At 44.3% G+C, this 19899-nt stretch overlaps 1 protein-coding gene across 1 annotated transcript; it reads left to right on the forward strand.

Moving 5' to 3' along the window:
• The first annotated feature begins 3004 nt into the window (after positions 1 to 3004).
• LOC111966231 (RNA-binding protein 38) lies at positions 3005 to 18090 on the forward strand. Its single transcript, XM_023990706.2, has 4 exons — positions 3005 to 3522; positions 9106 to 9229; positions 10376 to 10430; positions 14353 to 18090. The coding sequence occupies exons 1-4, from the start codon at positions 3313 to 3315 to the stop codon at positions 14705 to 14707; spliced, it is 744 nt and encodes a 247-aa protein (XP_023846474.1). The 5' UTR covers positions 3005 to 3312; the 3' UTR covers positions 14708 to 18090.
• Positions 18091 to 19899: the final 1809 nt, after the last annotated feature.

Raw genomic sequence — 19899 nt, forward strand, 5'->3', positions numbered from 1 at the left:
GCTAGAGAGGTGCCARCACATGTCATATGGAATATGGGGTCTCCTTGCCACTGTACTACAGTGGTAATCTCAAACCTTTTCAAACAAAAGATGAATTTGAGACTAAATGCACGCCAAGATCCTATCGCTGTCATCAACAAACGACATGTCTCTGCCCTTCTTTGTCTCATTGTTTAGTAGGCCTACTGAAGGTAAGAACATTTTATTGACTTGGCCTCTCCACGTGTCCTTTTCCCACACAGAGAGGGAGAGAGAACCAAAAATGTGTGCAGGGTAGTCATGCACCCCTAAAAATCTGAGTGGGCACAAAGTATGTGAAAATGGCCTGGGGGTGGTCCGGAGGGGGCCAGGAAGTTGGAGAATTTAGAATTTTTCAAACACCTGAAACTGCATTTTTTTTGCCATAATCATTATGCTTAATACTATGTAAAAAAAAAATATATATATATATATATGGTTTTTGTGCGTATCTAAGCATACCTCTTGAGCTGTCTGTAACTAAATATGCTTCTCTGCATCTATGTTAAAATCTGGATAAAAGATTGAAAGAATGTGAGTCTTATTCAATACATTTAGTTTGCTTGCTTTTCTGAAGTCTACCACCTTACCAGCAGGCATTCCAGCTAAGATGGTTAGACAAGCTAGCTACTCTAACTTGATTGGTGGCCTGAAATGGGTTCTTGGTAGCTAGTTCTGAGGTTTGGAGATTGGTAACCTATCTGGGCTAGCTAAAGCTTCATACAATTCCTAGGTGGCTAGTAGTATTACAGAGAAGATTCATTTTTTTTTTTTTTTACAAAATAATCTGAGGGGTCACGTGTCCCCTACGGGCATGACGCCTATGTGTGTCAGTGGAGGCTGCTGAGGGGAGGACTGCTCATAATAATGGCTGGAATGGAGCAAATGGAATGGTCATGTGTTTGATGCATTTAATACCATTCCACTCCACCCATCCTCCCAATTAAGGTGCCACCAACGTACGTGTGTGTGTGTGTGTGTGTGTGTGTGTGTGTGTGTGTGTGTGTGTGTGTGTGTGTGTGTGTGTGTGTGTGTGTGTGTGTGTGTGTGTGTGTGTGTGTGTGTGTGTGTGTGTGTGTGTGTGTGTGTGTGTGTGTGTGTGTGTTGTGTGTGTGTGTGTGTGTGTGTGTTGTTGTTTGTGTAGACAGCGTTGCCCTAGACCACACAAAAAACTATACATACCTTGGCCTAAACATCAGCACGACAGGTAACTTCCACAAAGCTGTGAATGATGCAAGAAGGGGCTTCTACACCATCAAAAGGAACATACATTTTGACATCCCAATTAGGATCTGGCAAAAAAATACTTRAATCAGATATAGAACCCCCTTTATGGTTGTGAGGTCTGGGGTCYGCTCACCAACCAAGAATTCACAAAATTGGACAAACACCAAATTGAGACTGCATGCTGAATTCTGCAGAAACATCCTCTGTGTACAACACCAAATAATGCATGCAGAGMAGAATTAGGATGATACACCTACWGAGAGATTAACCTAAAGAAGAGTCCCCTAAGCAAGCTGGTCATGGAGCTCTGTTCACAAACAGACCCCACAGAGGCCCAGGAAAGCCACACAACTACACCCAACCAAATCATGAGAAAACAAAAAGAGAATTACTTGACACATTGGAAAGAATTAACCAAAAAACWGAGCAAATTGGAATGCTATTTGGCCCTAAATAGAGTACATAGTTGCAGAGTACCTGACCACTGTGACTGACCCAAAATTAAGGAAAGCTTTGACTATGTACAGACTCCGTGAGCATAGCCTTGCTATTGAGAGAGAGAGCGCTGTAGACAGACCTGGCTCTCAAGAGAAGACAGGCTATGTGCACACTGCCCACAAAATGAGGTGGAAACTGAGCTGCACTTCCTAACCTCCTGCCCAATGTATGACCATATTAGAGACACATATTTTCCTCAGATTACACAGACACACAAAAAATTCAAAAACAAATCCAATTTTGATAAACTCCCATATCTATTAGATGAAATACCACAGTGTGCCACCACAGCAGCAAGATGTGTGACCTGTTGCCACAAGACGAGCAACCAGTGAAAAACAATCATTGTAAATACATCCCATATTTATGACTATCTATTTTCCTTTTTGCACTTCAACTATTTGCACATTGTTACAACACTGTAAATAGCCATAATATGATATGTGTAATGTCTCTCTCTATACCTTTGATACTTTTGTGAGTGTAATGTTTACTGTTAATTTCCGGTTGTTTATTTCACTTCGGTTTATCCATTCCACTTGCTTTGGCAATGTAAACATATGTTTCCCATGCCAATAAAGCYCTTTGAATTGAATTGAGAGGGAGAGAATACATGGTCACCTCAACATTACAACCTTTTATCTTGTCTTTCCTGTGAATGGTCACCCCTGGCGTGCGCTTTTGTCTTTAATTATCTCAATTTCCTCTCACCTCAACTGCCGTTTTATGTGCGTTACTGTCTCTAGCCAAGCCTTTTGCGCTTGCTGTAGCCCTTAATCAAAAGTGAAGGTGATGTTTTATGGTCAGCAAYCTGGAACTTATAAAATGACAGCAACTCAGAATAAACCAGTCCCATGAAGTTGGGCGCCAGTTTCCATGTTACTTGGAACAACATCCACACCGTTTGAATTCTTGGAATATGCTATTATCCGGTAGTCTTATGTCTTATAACTCGACATAGTCCGAAAGGCTGAAAACTCATAAATTAGTCAAATCAATGCCTAGGCTACTAGCCTACACGTTAAAATGACCTATTGATCACGGTTAAGTATGTTTATGTGGATTCATTGCAGCATAAAACGGTGTTCTTTGTGTCTTCAAAAGACAAAGACAGGTGTAGGAGAACGTAAGGGTGCAGCTGGGAGGGCGTGGGCAGCGGAAAACGTCACATATAAAGTTCACAGGGGGCGTTGCTTCGCTTATGTATTGGCCAAAATGGGAGTGGGCGTGTCTGAAACTCCCCTAGTATAAATATTTTTTTCCTCTCGTGAGATGTTTCGAAGGAGTATTCAAGACACCTGTCAAGAAGAACCTGGAGTGTAGCCCGTACATTGGTCGCCCTGCTTCGATATAACTCAAAGCATGGAATAAAGAAGTCCTTTTGCATCGATACAGACTGGACGAATCAAATCTGATTGCGCGCTTGAAAACCAAACCATTGCGCATTTAAGCTTCCATCTCTCCAGCACCAGTTGTGTTGTTTAGAACTTTGATATACCACCTGTGACTCTTTATATTGTGGTTTTTCCCATAGACGGTTTAGTTTTTCCATTCGGACGCAACGGACAAATGCTTTTCCATCAATTTGTTAACGGAGGTCTGGAGACAATGCATCCCACTATTCAGAATGACACTACTTTCACTAAGATCTTTGTCGGTGGTTTACCTTATCATACCAACAATGCATCCCTTCGAAAATACTTCGAGACGTTCGGGGATATTGACGAGGCCGTTGTGATAACGGACAGACAAACCGGGAAATCCCGAGGATACGGCTTTGTAAGTGTATCGTACTTCATCTAACACGCTGTGCAATACTCCCTTCCAAATTCTCCATAACCTTCCTTTTGGCGGGACAGAACGCATGTCAGGCTGACTGTCTGCTGTTATTTTCTGCCCATGTTCTTTGTTTAGAAACCATTTAATTTGACTGTAAATGTAGCGTATTGTAGGTTACAGGAAGTGGACTACTGTAACGTGTGAGAAATTGTGTGAGTAGTGCGYTACAGAGCGCGTAGGAAACTGCCAGTTATTTTGAGCGCACATTATCTTGTTCCCTTTGGTGTCAAAACTCAGTGGTATCATGTAGATTCACTGATATTACTTAATTTCATAGTACACTGCATTTATTTTGATGACACTTTATATTACCAAAGCCTTTATAACAAAGTTACTACATTGTAACCAATGATGAAAGTGCCTTGTGACAGATAAGTACACCCAGATGAGATATTCTATCACGGGATACTTTCACAAACTGTTCCCCTAGCCACCTTGAATTAGGCCACTGTAATACTTACCCAACCACCTTGAATTGAGAACATATTGAAAGTGAGGCAAGTTTCAGTTATGTTTTACTGGGTAGGCTGGGCCCACTGCACGTTTCCCACAACCAACTGTAAACCAGTACGTTTATTTGACATTTTCTGTATGGATCTGTACATGTGTTGTTGACACTCCCTTGTGTATTGGGCTGGAGGTGCTTGTGTAATCTGCAAAGCAAAGAGCGCGGGTTCTTAACTCGGTGTTACACACTTTGTTCGGCCAACAAGGATGTGTGGTGTTGCAGTCACCATGTATTTCTTACAAAGTGTAACATCAATTATCTCCGAGTCCTGAACAACAACCCGCTCCCTCTCCAATCACACACACACGCACACACTTCCTCTCATACACAGAGAAATACACACACACACACAATGATTAACAACATCAAATATATGTGCATAATGAATATGAGCTGAAACAATGTGAGATGACCAAGCGTGAGGGTTGTACTTGCTCTGAGATATTTCACACTAATTTGCACGCAAGTTTATTTACGCAGTTCAGAACAGTGTTTTTAACTATGTGTAAAAAATAGTTGTAATACGAATAGTAGGGGAAGATAAGTAAACAGAAAAATATTGGTTGTATTTACAATTCTGTTTGTGTTCCACTGGTTGCCCTGTTTTCATCGCAACGGGTCACATTTTGCTGCTATGATTGCACATTGCAATTGCGGTATTTCACCTAACAGATAAGGGAGTTTATCAATGTTTGATTTGTTTTCAAATTCTTTGTGGGTCTGTGTGATCTGTGGGAAATATGTGTCTCTAATATGGGCCTACCTTTGGCAGGAGGTAAGGAAGTGCAGCTCAGTTTCCACCTCATTTTGTGGCAGTGGGCACATAGGCAGACCTGGCTCTCGAGAGAAGAAAGGCTATGGCAGCCTCTCTCAATAGCAAGGCTATGCTCGCTATGGCAGCCTCTCTCAATAACAAGGCTATGCTCACTATGCTTTTCTTAATTTTGGGTCAGTCACAGTGGTCAGGTATTCTGCTACTGTGTATTCTCTGTTTAGGGCCAGATAGCATCCAGTTTGCTATGTTTTTTTTTTGTTGATTCTTTCCAGTGTGTCAAATAGTAATCTTTTTGCTTTCTCATAATTTGGTTGGGTCGAATTGTGTTGCTGTCTTGGGGTTCTGTGGGGTCTGTTTGTGTTTATGAATAGAGCCCCAGTGTAACGTATACGCTGGGAGTCGGGAAGCAAGTTCAGGGAGTGAATCATTTAATAAATAAACATGGACAAAACAAGAAACACGAGTAGCATACAGACATGAAACAACGGAACAGAAACAATAACGTCTAGGGAAAGAACCAAAGAGAATGACATATATATATATATATATATATAGGGAAGGTAATCAGGCAGGTGATTGAATCCAGGTGAGTCTGATGATGCACGTAATGATGGTGACAGGTGTGCGTAATAATGAGCAGCCTGACAACCTCGAGTGCCGGAGAGGGAATATATGTGACAGTACCACCTCCCTAACGCGCGGTTCCAACCGCAGGACGCCGACCAGAGGGACGGTCCCAAGGACCAGGAGTGGGCCAGTCTCTTCTGCTGAGGCGCGGGAGCCGGCTGAGGCGTTGGAGCCTGACAAGCCGACCGGGCCATTGGAGCCTGACGAAGCAGCCGAGGCATTGGAGCCTGCCGAGCCAACCAAGTCTTGTGAACCTGATGAGCCAGCTGAGGCATGGGAGCCTGACAAGCTAGCTGAGGCATCCTCGGTAGATTTGGCAACGGACACTTGACTGGACAACCGGGTCTTGTAAACTTGACGAACCTGCTGAGGCATGGAAGCCTGACTTGCCTGCTGAGGCATCCCCGGTTGCGGCAGCCGGACCTGATGTCACCTAGACTCACAAAAAACTCCCTGATGCTCCCCTTCRGTGAGGCGTTATTCTGTAACGGACCCCAAACCTCACAGCCATAGAGAGCAATGGGTTCTATAACTGATTTGAAGTATTTTTAAGCAGATCCTAATTCTCGGGATGTCGAGTTTTATGTTCCTTTTGATGGCATAGAAAGCCCTTCTTGCCTTGTCTCTTAGATCGTTCACAGCCTTGATGTTTAGGCCGAGGTTGGTATAATTCTTTGTGTGCTCTAGGGCAACGGTGTCTAGATAGAATTTGTATTTATTGTGCTGGCAACTGGACCTCTTTTTGGAACACCATCATTTTTGTCTTACTGATTTACTGTCATGGCCCAAGTCTAACAATCTGTGGAGAAGATCTAGGTGCTGTTGTAGGCCCTCCCTGGTTTGGGACAGAACCACCAGATCATCAGCAAACAGTAGACATTTGACATCAGAATCTAGGGTGTGGCCAGGTGCTGCAGACTGTTCTAGTGCCCTCACCAAGTCATTGATATAACACTCAGAGGCCAGTCTATTAGGTAAACCCATCTAGTACCGGGTTGGACCCTTTGCCTCCAGAACAGCCCGAATTCTTTAGGGTTTGGTGTTCAATCTTGCTCAAATGGTATCAAGGGACCTCACATGTGCCAGGAAAACATTCCCCACACCAGTCACCACTGCCACAAGCATGTACCGTTGACACCAGGCAGGAAAGGTCCATGGACTCCTGCTGCGTATGCCAAATCCTGACTCAGCCATAAGCATGACGCAACAGGAACTGAGATTTGTTTTTCTACTTCTCAATTGTCCAGTGTTGGTGATTGTGTGCCCACTGGAGCCCCTTGTTTTTAGCTGATAGTAGTGGAACCCGGTGTTCTTGACAAGGATCCACGAGTTGTGTTCTCCGAGATGCCATTCTGCACACCACAGTTGTACTGCGCCATTATTTTTCTGTTTGTGGGCCGCCTTTTTGCTTACAAGAATCTTACCATTCTCCTTTGACCTCTCTCATCAACCAGCTGTTTTCGCCCACAGGACTGGCACTGACTGGATGTTTTTTGTTTGTCACTCCATTCTCGGTAAACCCTGGACACTGTCGTGTGTGAAAAGCCCAGGTAGACAGCTGTTTCTGAGATTCTGGATCTAGCGCACCTGGCACTGACGATCATACCACGCTCGACGACGCATAGGGTTACTAGTTTTGCCCGTTCTGACGTTCAATCGTACGTACACTAACTGAATGCCTCGATGCCTGTCTGCTTTATATACTGTAGCTCTTTGTTTGTTTCATGTGTTCCAATTTTCCCAGAAGTGATTTGATTCTATACATTCACATTGAGCTGTTTTCTGACATGCTGTTCCTTCTTTTTTTTCTTAGCGTATTTCGGTTCTGTTTTAGGGAAGGTTTTCTGGGTCTCTTGTGTTTTTGGTTGGATGGGTTTCTTAATTCTGGTTTTGCAATTTTCATCAAACCATTTGTTATTGTTAGTTTTTGTAGGTTTTCTGCTAGATTTCTTTTTACAATTTGATATGTTAGCTGAAACTGTAGGTCAAATATACTGTTCTCTGTCTATTCCCTGTTTCACACCTGGTAGTTTGGTGGATGTGAATAACAGCTCTCTGTAACCTAGAGGGCAACCAGTGGGTCCATCTCCTCTATACCATATTTCTTGCAGGATGACAATGTCTGTGTTTCTGATTTCTTTGGTGAAGTCTGGGTTCCTTCTCTGTAGGCCAAAAGCCTACTCATGGGGTTGCTCGTTTGTGGGGGGGGGGTGGACCGACTCACTTTGGGTGGAGGAGTCGTCACCAACAGAACTTCTCCTGCTGTGCTCTCTCTTTGATTCTGTAAAAGTCCTGTTGGAAGTGTTTGATGTTGCCCTGCATGGCCACTGTTCCAGGCTGTCTCAGTTTCAGGGTCCTCCTTTTTTTCACTATTCAGATTTTCCACTCTCTGCCTCTGACAGAGGGGTAGTGTGCTCTTATAACAGTTGTTTATGTTCCCAGTCTTGTAATCGTCCACAAATAGGGTCTCTGGATTGTCCCTGAGGAGCTTCTGTTTGTACTGTTTTTCGTGCAGTCTCTGTCCCTTTGTTCCCCTCCTTCTCCCTTTCTCTCTCTCTGTCCCCCCTCCCCATTTATAGCTCAATGCTCTCTGTCCCTCCCTCCCTCTCTGGGGGAGGCTATGTGTTGTGTGTTAGAAGGTAATCCCCTGGTCACAGAGGTGTGACGTGTTGGCGCTCTGCGATAAGGCTGCAGTTTCTTTTTGACTTCCTTCCACACACAGACACCCCCCCCCCCCCCTTTGTCAAGCTGTGTGTGGTTATGAGAAAAGGGGGGGAAGGGAGAGTGTCGGCGAGAGAGATAGATAACAAGACAAGAGAGAGATGAGGGGAGTTAAAGCAATGCATATTTTCCCTACCTGCCTGTTCATACTCATGTTGATGAGTTTAGCCAGCCAACCAGTGCGTGTTCTGTCTCTGGCCCAGGGCCGGACAGTCTGCCCGTTTCAACCCTGACTTCCCATAGCAGTCGAATTCCCCCGGCAGGCAGCCTTCAGAAACACAGCAATCAACCCGTCCAGAGCACAGTGTTCGCATAGGACTCCAGAGTATGATGCTTTGATATAAAAGCAACAAAAAAACGCAGTCCCATCGGTGCCCTGTACTGTTACTAATGTCATGTTTCAGTTCACTTCGCCTCATTTATTAGCAGAGTTTGGGACTACTCTTACTGTAATAGAGGCAGTCACAGCTGTGTGTGTGTGTGAGAGAGAGAGAGACAATGAATGTGTGTTTCGATGTACCATGTTACTGATTGCTCTTATTTAGCATCCCCTTGTTAGTAAAATAATGATAGAATTGAAAGATCCCCTCCCTGCAGACCCAGACGCCCACCATTCCCTGTGATAGGTCAGGATGCCGGTGCCCCCTAACCCGAGAGACTTACTCCCCCACAGCAGCAGACGGCTCAGCCCTGAAATCCTCGGTTTCATACTTTACCATCACACACTATGTCATAACCACACAGGATCTTACTATCTACTGGAGCTCAAACAGTACAGTATGAACACTGATACGCTTTACTGGGATTACAGGGATTTATTGGTGAGATACGAGTTCCCGGATTGATCACTTCCTGAATCCCAAACCTGTGTGTTCTTTCCTCTTCCTGTCAGGTGACTATGATGGACAGGGGGGCGGCAGAGCGGGCATGTAAAGACCCCAACCCCATCATCGACGGTAGGAAGGCTAACATCAACCTGGCCTACCTGGGAGCCAAGCCCCGCAGCCCACAGACAGGTGTTACACACACACACACACACACACACACACACACACACACACACACACACACACACACTCTTTCTCTCATACACAGACATACAGGTGAGCGCAACAGATGACACACTCAGTTGACTACTATTATAGCTACATTCCTCTAGATTATACGGTACACAGACAACACACTTGGTGACACACACAGCTTCTCCCTGAGGGGGCCATGTGGTCAGGCTCATAGTGTTAATTAACTACCAGCCTGTTAACTACCAGCCTACCAACCACCAGCCTCTTTTTCCCCATTCAGACTCCACACACTCACTCTCCTCTCAGCCTGTGGAGAAAATACAGGGATGAAATCTAGTGCACCACTATATAGATGACAGGCATGTCATTTTTAGATGTAGCATATGTGTGAATGACGCACAGCAGTATACTGTACCTCTGTTGGGGTGTTGTTGCTATGTTACACTTCAAACATGCAGCTGATGAGATATGTCAGAGCATGGTATTTTGTTATTTTGTGTGAGTTGAGAGAGTCTGTGTGTGGGTGTGTGTGTGGTGGTGATAATGAGAGAGAGGGGGGGGGGGGGGAATATCAGCAGATCTGACTCTTCCTTGTCCTGTGTGACTCAACTCACCCAGGGAGTCATGATAAACAGAACATTACCAGTGGGGTGGGGGGGTCTGGGTGTGTGTCTGTGAGAGTCAGAGGAACATTAAGTGTTTGTGAGAGAAAAAGGAGTCTGAAGGTAGTGAGATATTGAGGGAGAGAGCAATAGAAAGAAGGAAGGAGAGATGAGTCTCCTATCGTCACATTCATGGTGAACTCAGGAGTCAATGAGGTCAGAGCTGCATGTGTGTGAACGTGTCAGCGAGTGTGTGTTGTTTCTCATGAGTGTCCCCGTAGATTCTCGGTTTCGCTTATTTAAACAGTGCCAGAGTCTGTTCAGCTCACCAAGGGAGGGAAAGACGGAAGGACAGAGAGATGAAAAGTAAATGAGTGGTAGGATCTCTTCCTCCAGACTCTGTCCCTTATGCAAGCTCTGTATGTCTGTCTGTCCTGGTCTGATTTCCGTCTTGTCCTCCCAGTAGCTCAGATGATGTCTGTTGTTTTATATAGTATCTGATGGTCTCTGACCCTGCTGGGTTCTCTCTGCCACACAGGTGTCTCCATCGGTGTGCAGCAGGTCCATCCCGCCCTGATCCAGAGGCAGTATGGGTAAGAAGGAATCACTCTCTCAGTCTCTGTCGGCCTCTTCCCCTAATCTCTTCCTTTCACCTTTTCCTCTTGCCAATCTGTCTAGTTGTGTGTTCAGCACATGTTGTAGCTGACAGTCCCAGTGGTCTCATAGAGTCTGAGAATGACCCGTCAGCCAGCTGTGCTAGCATCAGTTACAAGAGAACACAACTCAGTGAGAATATCCAGACACTGGCTTGCTTCACTTAACTGGCGAGCCTGCTGCTGTTTCCTAACATGGATACATTTGGACATGGGGATATTCTTAGCCTGCTTATGGCTCTCTTTCTCTCCCTCCCCCTCTATCTCTCTCTCTCTCTCTCTCTTCCTCCCCCTCAGTATCTTTCCTTCATCTCTCGCTCTCTCTCTTTTTCTATCTTTTTCTCTCTCTCTCTCTCTTTTTCTCTCTTTCTCTCTCTCTTTTTCTCTCTTTCTCTCTCTCTTTCTTTCTCTCTCTTTCCTCCCCCTCTGTATCTTTCCTTCTCTCACGCTCTCTCTTTCTCCTCTCTTCTTTCTCTCTCCCTCCCTCCCCCCTCTGTATCTTTCCTTCATCTCACTCTCTCGGCCATGGTTGACCTACACAGTCAAACCATTACAACACCTCCTTACACACACACACTTCCAGGGAACGAGTGTGTTGTGAAAACAGGCTGAGTAGAGAAGTGAGGGGTTGGCCTGTGAGTCAGGGTGTGATGGATGGGTGAACAGTCTCAGTGGCATGGGATGTGCGTGTGCTTGTTTGTGTGTCTGTGGGAAAGAGCACTGTTGACACCGTTTCAGTCAACTCACTCATACTGGTAAGTGGCAGGCTAGTTCTGAATCTACAATGAGTGGACAAAACATTAGGAACACCTTACTAATATTTTGTTGCACACCCTTTTGCCCTCAGAACAGCCTGAATTCATCGGGGCATGGACTCTACAAGGTGTCGAAAGCGTTCCACAGGGATGTTGGCCCATGTTGACTCCAACGCTTCCTACACTTCTGTCAAGTTGGCTGGATGTCCTTTGAGTGGTCGACCATTCTTGATACACATGGAAAACTGTTGTGTGAAAAACTCAGCAGCGTTGCAGTTCTTGGCACAAACCGGTGCGCCTGGCACCTACTACCAAACCCCTTTCAAAGGCGCTTAAATCTTTTGTCTTGCTTAAAAATCCCTCTTTAACCTGTCTCCTCCCCTTCGTCTACACTGATTGAGGTGGATTTAACAGGTGACATCAATAAGGGATCATAGCATTCACCTGGTCAGTCTGTCATGGAAAGAGCTTTTGTGCATGTTTTGTACACCCAGTGTACTTCACAACTAACTTAGTTGTGAACACTTAGTTTGACCCAGAAATAAAACATCTCTCTGGCATTTGTTTGGACAGAAGGGAGATGACCAGAGCTGTCCATGGTTTCTGATGAGTGCTATACTATATTAGGCTAAATGATCCTTTCTTATTCTGTGAGGCCAGTCTGATTGGGGTGTGTGTTCTGTGTTCAGTGGGAGCAGGGATTGTGATAGGCCCGTCAAACCCCCATGGCTCACAGGGCTATTAATATTGCAGCCGCCGGCTTTCAATTATTGAATGATATATTGAGTGGTAAGGGAATTGAGGCTGACCCAGATGAGCCTGTGAATGAATTATGGTGGGCTGATTGAATGTCTCCTTCAGAGAACCAATGGACAATTAAAGCACAAGTGCTCCCTCTCTTCTCCTGGGTTTGATCATGATAAAGTCGCTGTCTTGTCTGCCACAACAATGGGAAGGACTTCCTCTTTCTTAATCTTTTGCGGAAGTCACTTGGTATGGGGTGGATTGATCTATCTTGGTGAAGTCTTGACTACTCTGTCAAAACACACAAAACACACAGGCACCCCCCCCCCCCCAAAAAAAACCACCCAAACTCATCATTTTGGCGGTAAGTAAGCACCATTGTCTCAGAGCTAATAGTCGGGCTCCTTCTGTGGGGAGCTCCGTCTCTCCAGGAGTTTCTCTGGCCCGGGGTTCAAATATTGCTCTGTCTGTCTGTGTCTCTGTCTGTTGTCTCTGTCTCTGTCTCTGTGTGTCTCTGTGTCTCTGTCTGTGTGTCTCTCTGTCTCTGTGTGTCTCTGTCTGTCTTATTGTAAAGGGCAAATAACAAAGATAAACAGAACAAGAGAAACAGAGCTTCTGTCCCCAGGCTTGGTGTATTTACATGGATGTTTAAGAGGGGACTAATGACTAATGGTAGGAGTGGCTGTGAAGAGGTGTGTGTGTGTGAATGCAAGTGTGTGTGTGTGTGGGGGGGGGGGTCCAGTGGCTGCCTGTAGGACCCAGAGTTGGCAAGGCAGCCGCTGAGGCACCATCTGGTCCAGCTAGCTGGCAGGGCAGACGCCAGGCAGGGCGCTGACAGAGAAGTGAGATTTGGCACTTTATTCAAATTCTGTTCTTTTTTTTGAAGGAGGAAGGAGGAGGGCGGGTGCAGTGTGGTGGGGTGTGTTTCCTGTTGAAACACAGAGACAGGGTGGGGTTGGGGGGGGATTATAGGGCTCAGTCACTGCAAACACACATCTGGGGAGGCAGGCAGGATTTGAGGGCGGGTGTGTGTGTGTCCGTGTGTGAATGTGTGAAGTTGTGTTGTCCTTTGCTGAAGTGGCAGTGTTACGGTGTCAGCGTGCTTCAGTTCGGCTGGCGGCTGGCCAAAGTCGACTAGGCAAACCGAACGAGTGTGCTCGCATACTCCCTTAAAATGCATTTCACTTGAAAAATGAGAAAAAGCAGAAATAGTACTGTTTGTTCGCTTTGAGACACTGTAGCAGTATACACTTCCTCAAAATAGTCAGAATTAATCTAAGATAACTCAAGACATCTGTCATTAATTTTGACCGTTTTGCGGAGGGGATCGTAGTCACACAATTTGACCTCTAACTTAAGATGTTTGGTGAAGTATTACTCCCCCCCCCCCCCTCTCGTTGAATGACAGCAAAGTCTTCATGGAAGAATCCCTAATGTTAACCAATCACCGACGAAGGGGTCTAGACTTCGGCGTGCCTCTCAAAAGTTTTGTGTGCCCGAACAACCCGAAAAAACCCTCACCGAAGTCCAAAATGTCATCATAATATATGCACAACGCCTTCCGAACTGTCTCGGCTGGGAAGCATGCGGTCGCCTTTAGAATGGCTCAAACTGAGCCTCTCTTGTAAAACACCCTACCATCCAAACAGTGCCTCTCTTGTAAAACAGCATACCATCCAAACTGAGCCTCTCTCTCCCCTCTCCCTCCTTTATTATTCGCAGTCTCCTCATTCCCCTACATTTCCCTCCTTTACTTTCTCTTCGTTGCCTGTATTCTACCCTCTATATCCTCTGGACATGGAGATAGTCTCTCCTCTTCCGAGTCGTTCCCCTCCCCCCGTCTCTCCTCTCTACCTATTGAGCATTGGGGTGAAATCATTTTCCCTCAGGTGTTATTTTCTGCTTCCCAGGGACGTAATTAGACAAAGCTCTCCACTAAAATAGCCAATTATAAAAACCCAGTTGTTACAATCCCCCTGATGAAAGGGATTGACATTCAGAAACATTTGATCACGTGCCCATCTCACATTCCAAGGTATTATTTTACAAGGATCCTGATCTACACATTGTGTGTGCTTGACGTAAATCTTTACATACAGTATTCGGGTAATACTATGCCAAAGCTAGCACTATTCGAAAGCTGAGTGTTCAATGCCGTATGTCAGTCATTCACTGGGCATACTGGGTACTGTATGTCCCCTGTAATTACAGTGGTGTGGTACATCATCTATGGATACTGTAGTGTACGTGCCTCTTTCTCCACGATGGCTGAGCCGTATGTGTGTCCTCAGGCCTGTGCATACATTCCTAATGTATAACCGCATACTGTACACTTGTATCTATAATTTTCTTTGTCTCTTCAGATTGGCCCAGCAGTATGGGTACCCCCAGGCCTTCCTCCAGCCCAGCCTGTTGCTCCAGTCCCACCTCAGCCCCTCTCAGGCCTCCCTCTCCTCCCCGTATCTGGACTATAGCTCAGCCTACGCCCCCTACACCTCCACCCCCTCCACTGGCCTGGAGCTCTACCCCTACGCCCCCTCGCCCTCCGCTAGCTACCTCCGCTACAGCTACTCCCCCGCCACACCAGGCCCTACCATGTCTGCCCCCCCCACCCCTCCCACACCCATCCACCTCTCCCTCAACCCCCTCGCTGGCCTCTCTGCCCCCCCTGCAGCCTACCTCCAATATCCCCTCCACCACCCCGACCGTATGCAGTGAGGGGGGCCTGGGTTATGGAGGTGGGTGAGTGTAATCGGAGGGGGACACTCATGACAACAACGTCTGGAGACTTGGAACAAGAGGATTATTGCACTAGGACCTGTGACATCATCAGGACGAGACTCCCGACAACCAAGGAGAGAGTGGGGTCAGAATCCAAAGGGCTTTGTGAAAACAAACAAAACACACTGAGATTTCTTCCTGTTTTTCTATTAGGGTTATTATCCATTATTGTTATCATAGTTGTTACTATACTACTATTGCTGTTGTCGCCAATGTTTATATGAATGTTTGAAGAGCTCTCCTTATGTCCAATGCCAAACGTGATGGAGTCAATGGAACATGAGAACACAAGAAGAGGAGAATGAATAATTCTAGAACCTACCACCTTCCACTCCTTACCGGCAGAGACCACCCACCCTCGTACACAAGTATCTCAGGCTTTTCTGAGCAGCCCTTTAATGCAGTGGATGGGGTTTGAAGGTTGGGCGAAGATGAGTTGGATAGCCATTATATTTCACTAGATTCTCCGCCTCACTCTTCCAGAAGTACTACTGAACATTTCATTAGCGAGGTGAGACAGACGCAGCATCATAGAATTAGAATACTAGAATGGACATGAACCTTCTTATGATGGTCCAAAGGTCAGCCATGTTGGTCAGGGAGTTGGAACCATGGTTTGCCAGTGCTGTGATAAAGCAATGAATGTGAAGAATTTATCAGCACTGTGTTAGCTAGCTAGCCAGCCAGGTTAAGAGAAATGATTCTATAAATTTGTCAAATTAGCTGCCAATATGCCAACATTCCATTAAAAAAATTGTTAATTCACAGCCATACACTGGCTCAAATCAGTTAATGGGACTTAGACAAGTTGTAAATACAACAAGTACTGATATTGTATCACATAATAGCACTCACAGCTTTCTGTTTACATATATTTCAGAGGCAATTTTATAGCCCCCTCTAGTAATTGAGTAGGATTTACAGTACCTTCAGAAAGTACTCATACCCCTTGACTTATTCCACATTTTGTTGTTACAGCCTGAATTCAAAAATGATTAAAAAAAAAATTTTCACCCATCTACACACAATACCCCATAATGACAAAGTGAAAACATGTTTTTAGAAAGTTTAGCAAATTTATTGAAAATAAAATACCGAAATATCTAATTTACATAAGTATTCACATCCCCGAGTCAATACTTTGTAGAAACACCTTTGGCAGCGATTACAGCTGTGAGTCTTTCTGGGTAAGTCTCTAAGAGCTTTGTACACCTGGATTGGACAATATTTTACCATTTTATTATTTTCAAAAATCTTCATGCTCTGTCAAATTGGTTGATCATTGCTAGACATCCATTTTCAGGTCTTGCCATATCTTTCCAAATAGATTGAAGTCATAACTGTAACTCAGCCACTCAGGAACATTCACTGTCTTTTTGGTAAGCAACTCCAGTTTAGATGTGGCCTTGTGTCTTAGGTTATTGTCCTACTGAAAGGTGAATTAATCTCCCAGTGTCTGGTGGAAAGCAGACTGAACCAGGATTTTGCCTATGCTTAGCTCCATTTTTTTTATCCTGAAAAACTCCCCAGTCCTTAATGATTACAAGCATACCCATAACATGATGCAGCCACCACTATGCTTGAAAATATGTAGAGTGGTACTTAGCAATGTGTTGTATTTGATTTGCCCCAAACGTAACACTTTGTATTCAGGACATAAAATGAATTGCTTTGACACATGTTTTGCAGTATTACTTTAGTGCCTTGTTGCAAACAGGATGCATGTTTTGGAATATTTTTTATTCTGTACAGGTTTCCTTTTAAATCTGTCAATTGGGTACTATTGTGGAGTAACTACAATGTTGTTGATCCATCCTCAGTTTTCTCCTATCACAAACTCTATAATCACAAACTCACCCTTGACCTCATGGTGAAATCCCTGAGTGGTTTCCTTCTTCTCCGGCAACTGAGTTATCTTTGTAATGACTCAATGTATTGATACATCTTCCAAAGTGTGATTAATAACTTAACCATGCTAAAAGGGATATTCAATGTGGCTTTTAAAAAAAAACTCCATGGTCGATCGAGGAAAACCTCCCTGGTGTTTGTGGTTGAATGTGTGTTTGAACTTCACTACTCAACTGAGGAAACGGACAGATAATTGTACGTGTGGGGTACAGAGATGAGGTAGTCACTCAAAAAATAATGCTTAACACTATTATTGCACACTGAGTGAGTCCATGCAACTTATAATGTGACTTGTTTACTCATGAATTAATTTAGGCTTGCAATAACAAAGGGGTTGAATACTTATTGACTCAAGGCATTTCAGCTTTCATTTTGTAATCATTTAGAAAAATGTTGAAAAACATAAGTTTGACATTATAGTGTGTAGGCCAGGGACAAATTCTCAATTGAATCCTTTTTAAAATCAGGCTGTAACGCAACAAAATGTGGCTAAAGTCCAGGTGAATACTTTCTGAAGGCATTGTATATGGGCAGCACCCTCTCCTGGACAATCTTCAGGAATACCTTTCTGTACGTGGCCTTATCACCTCTGTACATTCTATTCTCTATTTCAGAATTTTGTTCTATGTCCATTTCCTCAAGATTCATTCCTCCAGTGGAAAATGTTTATGCACTCTCTCTGTCTCTGCTTCTCCGTCTATCTGCTCTATTCCCATTTTCCATGTCCTCCATATTTGTGAGTAAATTATTGCAGATTGAGATAATCACAATTTCACTGAATATGCCATTATTATTATTCTAATTGAGTATGGGATGAATATGTATAAGGTAGACAACACTGTAACATATGCTTTTTATATGATTGTTACCCTAAGATATTCATGTCAAAGCAGATTTTAGTAAAGTATGTATTTCCATATTCATCATCATGGGGAGACCTGCAACAGCTGGGGTAACTGACTTCCTCAGTATTTTTTAACATGAGCAGATGCAGAAAAAATTCCAGGCGAATGTAGTCTGTACTATTTGGTATTGGAATAGTAACGTAATGTTATAACGATACAATAGTTGTTATCAGGGAAGGTGAAATGATCTCTGCTAGAACGTTCTTGTCCATACTTGACTGATTGATGCTATTGGGGGGGGGCGCGATTCAGTAGTTGTCTGTGTGTGTGTGAGGCAGTGAGTACGCGTGAGTGTGCCAGTGTATGAGTGTGTGTTTTTGTTAGCTTCAGTGTCAGCCCCCATTGTGAGAGTCAGCGTTGTGCCATTGTCTCTGGGCCAGCTGCAGTTTAGGGTACAGAGCTGCTCCAGGAGTCTCTGTCTACATAACCACCTTATTCACATGTATGATGAAGCCATACAACCACAAGAAAATATGCATAATAAAAATAATTTGTAATTAAACAAAATGACATGACTGTTTTTTTTTATATACCAAGATGTCATGACATGTGCATTAAGTGTTGGTCTACATGCTCTGGTTAATTCACAGATGATGTGTTTGCGCGTGTGTGGACACTGGCGGTCTGGAGTGTTTGGGTGGCTTACCATGACCATCTGTACTGGACATCTGTGTTGTGTGTGTGTGTGCGTGTGTGCGTGCGTGCGTGTGGTGGTGGGAGTATCAGTTTTTAAAAAGACATTTCCAGAAAATATTCAAAGTGAAGAAAGACATACACTTGGATTACACACAGACTTCATTTCTACACCAACTCCTTCGATTCTTCCCTTTATTCAACCAAAAAATAATTCTGTTATATCTGGGGGGAAATGCTGTTGTCTATCGATATGGGAAACACCCATAGCCTTGACCCTCCCTACTCCAGCACACAGACAGTATTGCTCAAACACCGGAGGCTGGTGAGAGCTGGAACAAAGTCAACTGGAGGAGTCTCATGGCCATACTCAGTCATCACACACATACAGACTTATTGGGACACAGCACTGGCTAAAATAAACACACACCATCTGTTTTTGATCCGTGCTGAATACCGAGAGGAGACTGAGAGAGGAAGAGAGTTCAGACTAACAAGATGCACCTACTGATGATGCCCTGGTTGGTACAGCACCAACAGTAGAGAACAAATGTACTCTTTCAGTTCCAGAGAAACCCTCGAGGGACACAGAGAAGCTGTAGCTCACTCCTCTCTGTCCCCATAGGAAACTATGTTGCTATTGTTGTATTCTCATAATGGTCTGGACATGTTTATAGTTAGCCCCTTCCCACAGGGCACACACTGGTTGAATCAACGTCGTTTCCACGTCCTTTCAAGGAAATTACATTGAACCGACGTTGAGTCGACGTCTGTGACCAGTGAGTTCATAGAATACAGGGAGACGGGGGAAACAGAATTAAGGAAAGAGAGAAAAACTTAACACAGCTTTGATATGACTTGACTAAACGAGCACCATTGCAAGAAGTGATAATCTTCTATTTGTAATAATAATACGTGATGAGTAGGACTATTAGGTGTATAGGCAGCAGATCTTTATGAGTGTTATTTTAAATGATTTGAGTGCTTCTAAAGGTAAGCTGGTTACAATAGCACATGGTTACAATATACAATGTTACAGAATAAAATAAAACAGAGGTGTGAACTATTCATTCATCTAATTTATTTGCATAGATTTAATCATCAAATAAATTGACCACGTGGTGAACGTAAATCATTAGTACATAGAATTGCAGGAAATTCGTTTTTTTTTTTTATCAAGCTTTTGGTGCGATGTATTCAGGCATTCATGCATCTCAATAAGCTAGAACCTAAATGCATTATTAACTTCAACTTGGCCCAATTTACAGGTCCAATTTCCCACCCTGACATAGCCTATCAAGCTAGAATGGGCCTTGCGTCTCACCCAATAGCCAATATAGGCTACATATCCCAAGCAGGGCTACAGCAACTTCCAGATCGGGTCAGGCTCTTGGGCTTTGCGGTGGCCACTCTGGTATGGGTGTCCTTGGCAGAACGGTGTCGCGATAACCAAGTGGTCACATATCGTTCTTGGTTCAACTACGCAACAGCAGGTCGGTGGAGTTCTATGAACATCAAGGCAGACAAGGCTTTTTTCAACGTTCTTAAGTTGGGGGGAAGGGGAGCCAGAAACATGTGGGGAGCATCATCTTGTGGTCATTCCCACTTACTGCAAGCCAACGCAACACAGGGCATTAAATGCCATACTGGTATAATGGGGTAAACAAAACACGATGACACACA

Source organism: Salvelinus sp. IW2-2015, linkage group LG7 (genome assembly GCF_002910315.2).
Source record: "Salvelinus sp. IW2-2015 linkage group LG7, ASM291031v2, whole genome shotgun sequence".
In the NCBI taxonomy this organism is placed as follows: Eukaryota; Metazoa; Chordata; class Actinopteri; order Salmoniformes; family Salmonidae; genus Salvelinus; species Salvelinus sp. IW2-2015.

What these genes read in the sequence shown, in the direction of transcription:
- LOC111966231 (XM_023990706.2), top strand. Translation starts at nt 3,313, where the DNA reads ATGCTTTTCCATCAATTTGTTAACGGAGGTCTGGAGACAATGCATCCC. An exon ending in AATCCCGAGGATACGGCTTT is followed by an intron (nt 3,523 to 9,105) that starts GTAAGTGTATCG and finishes TCTTCCTGTCAG; the next exon opens with GTGACTATGATGGACAGGGG. An exon ending in CTGATCCAGAGGCAGTATGG is followed by an intron (nt 10,431 to 14,352) that starts GTAAGAAGGAAT and finishes TTGTCTCTTCAG; the next exon opens with ATTGGCCCAGCAGTATGGGT.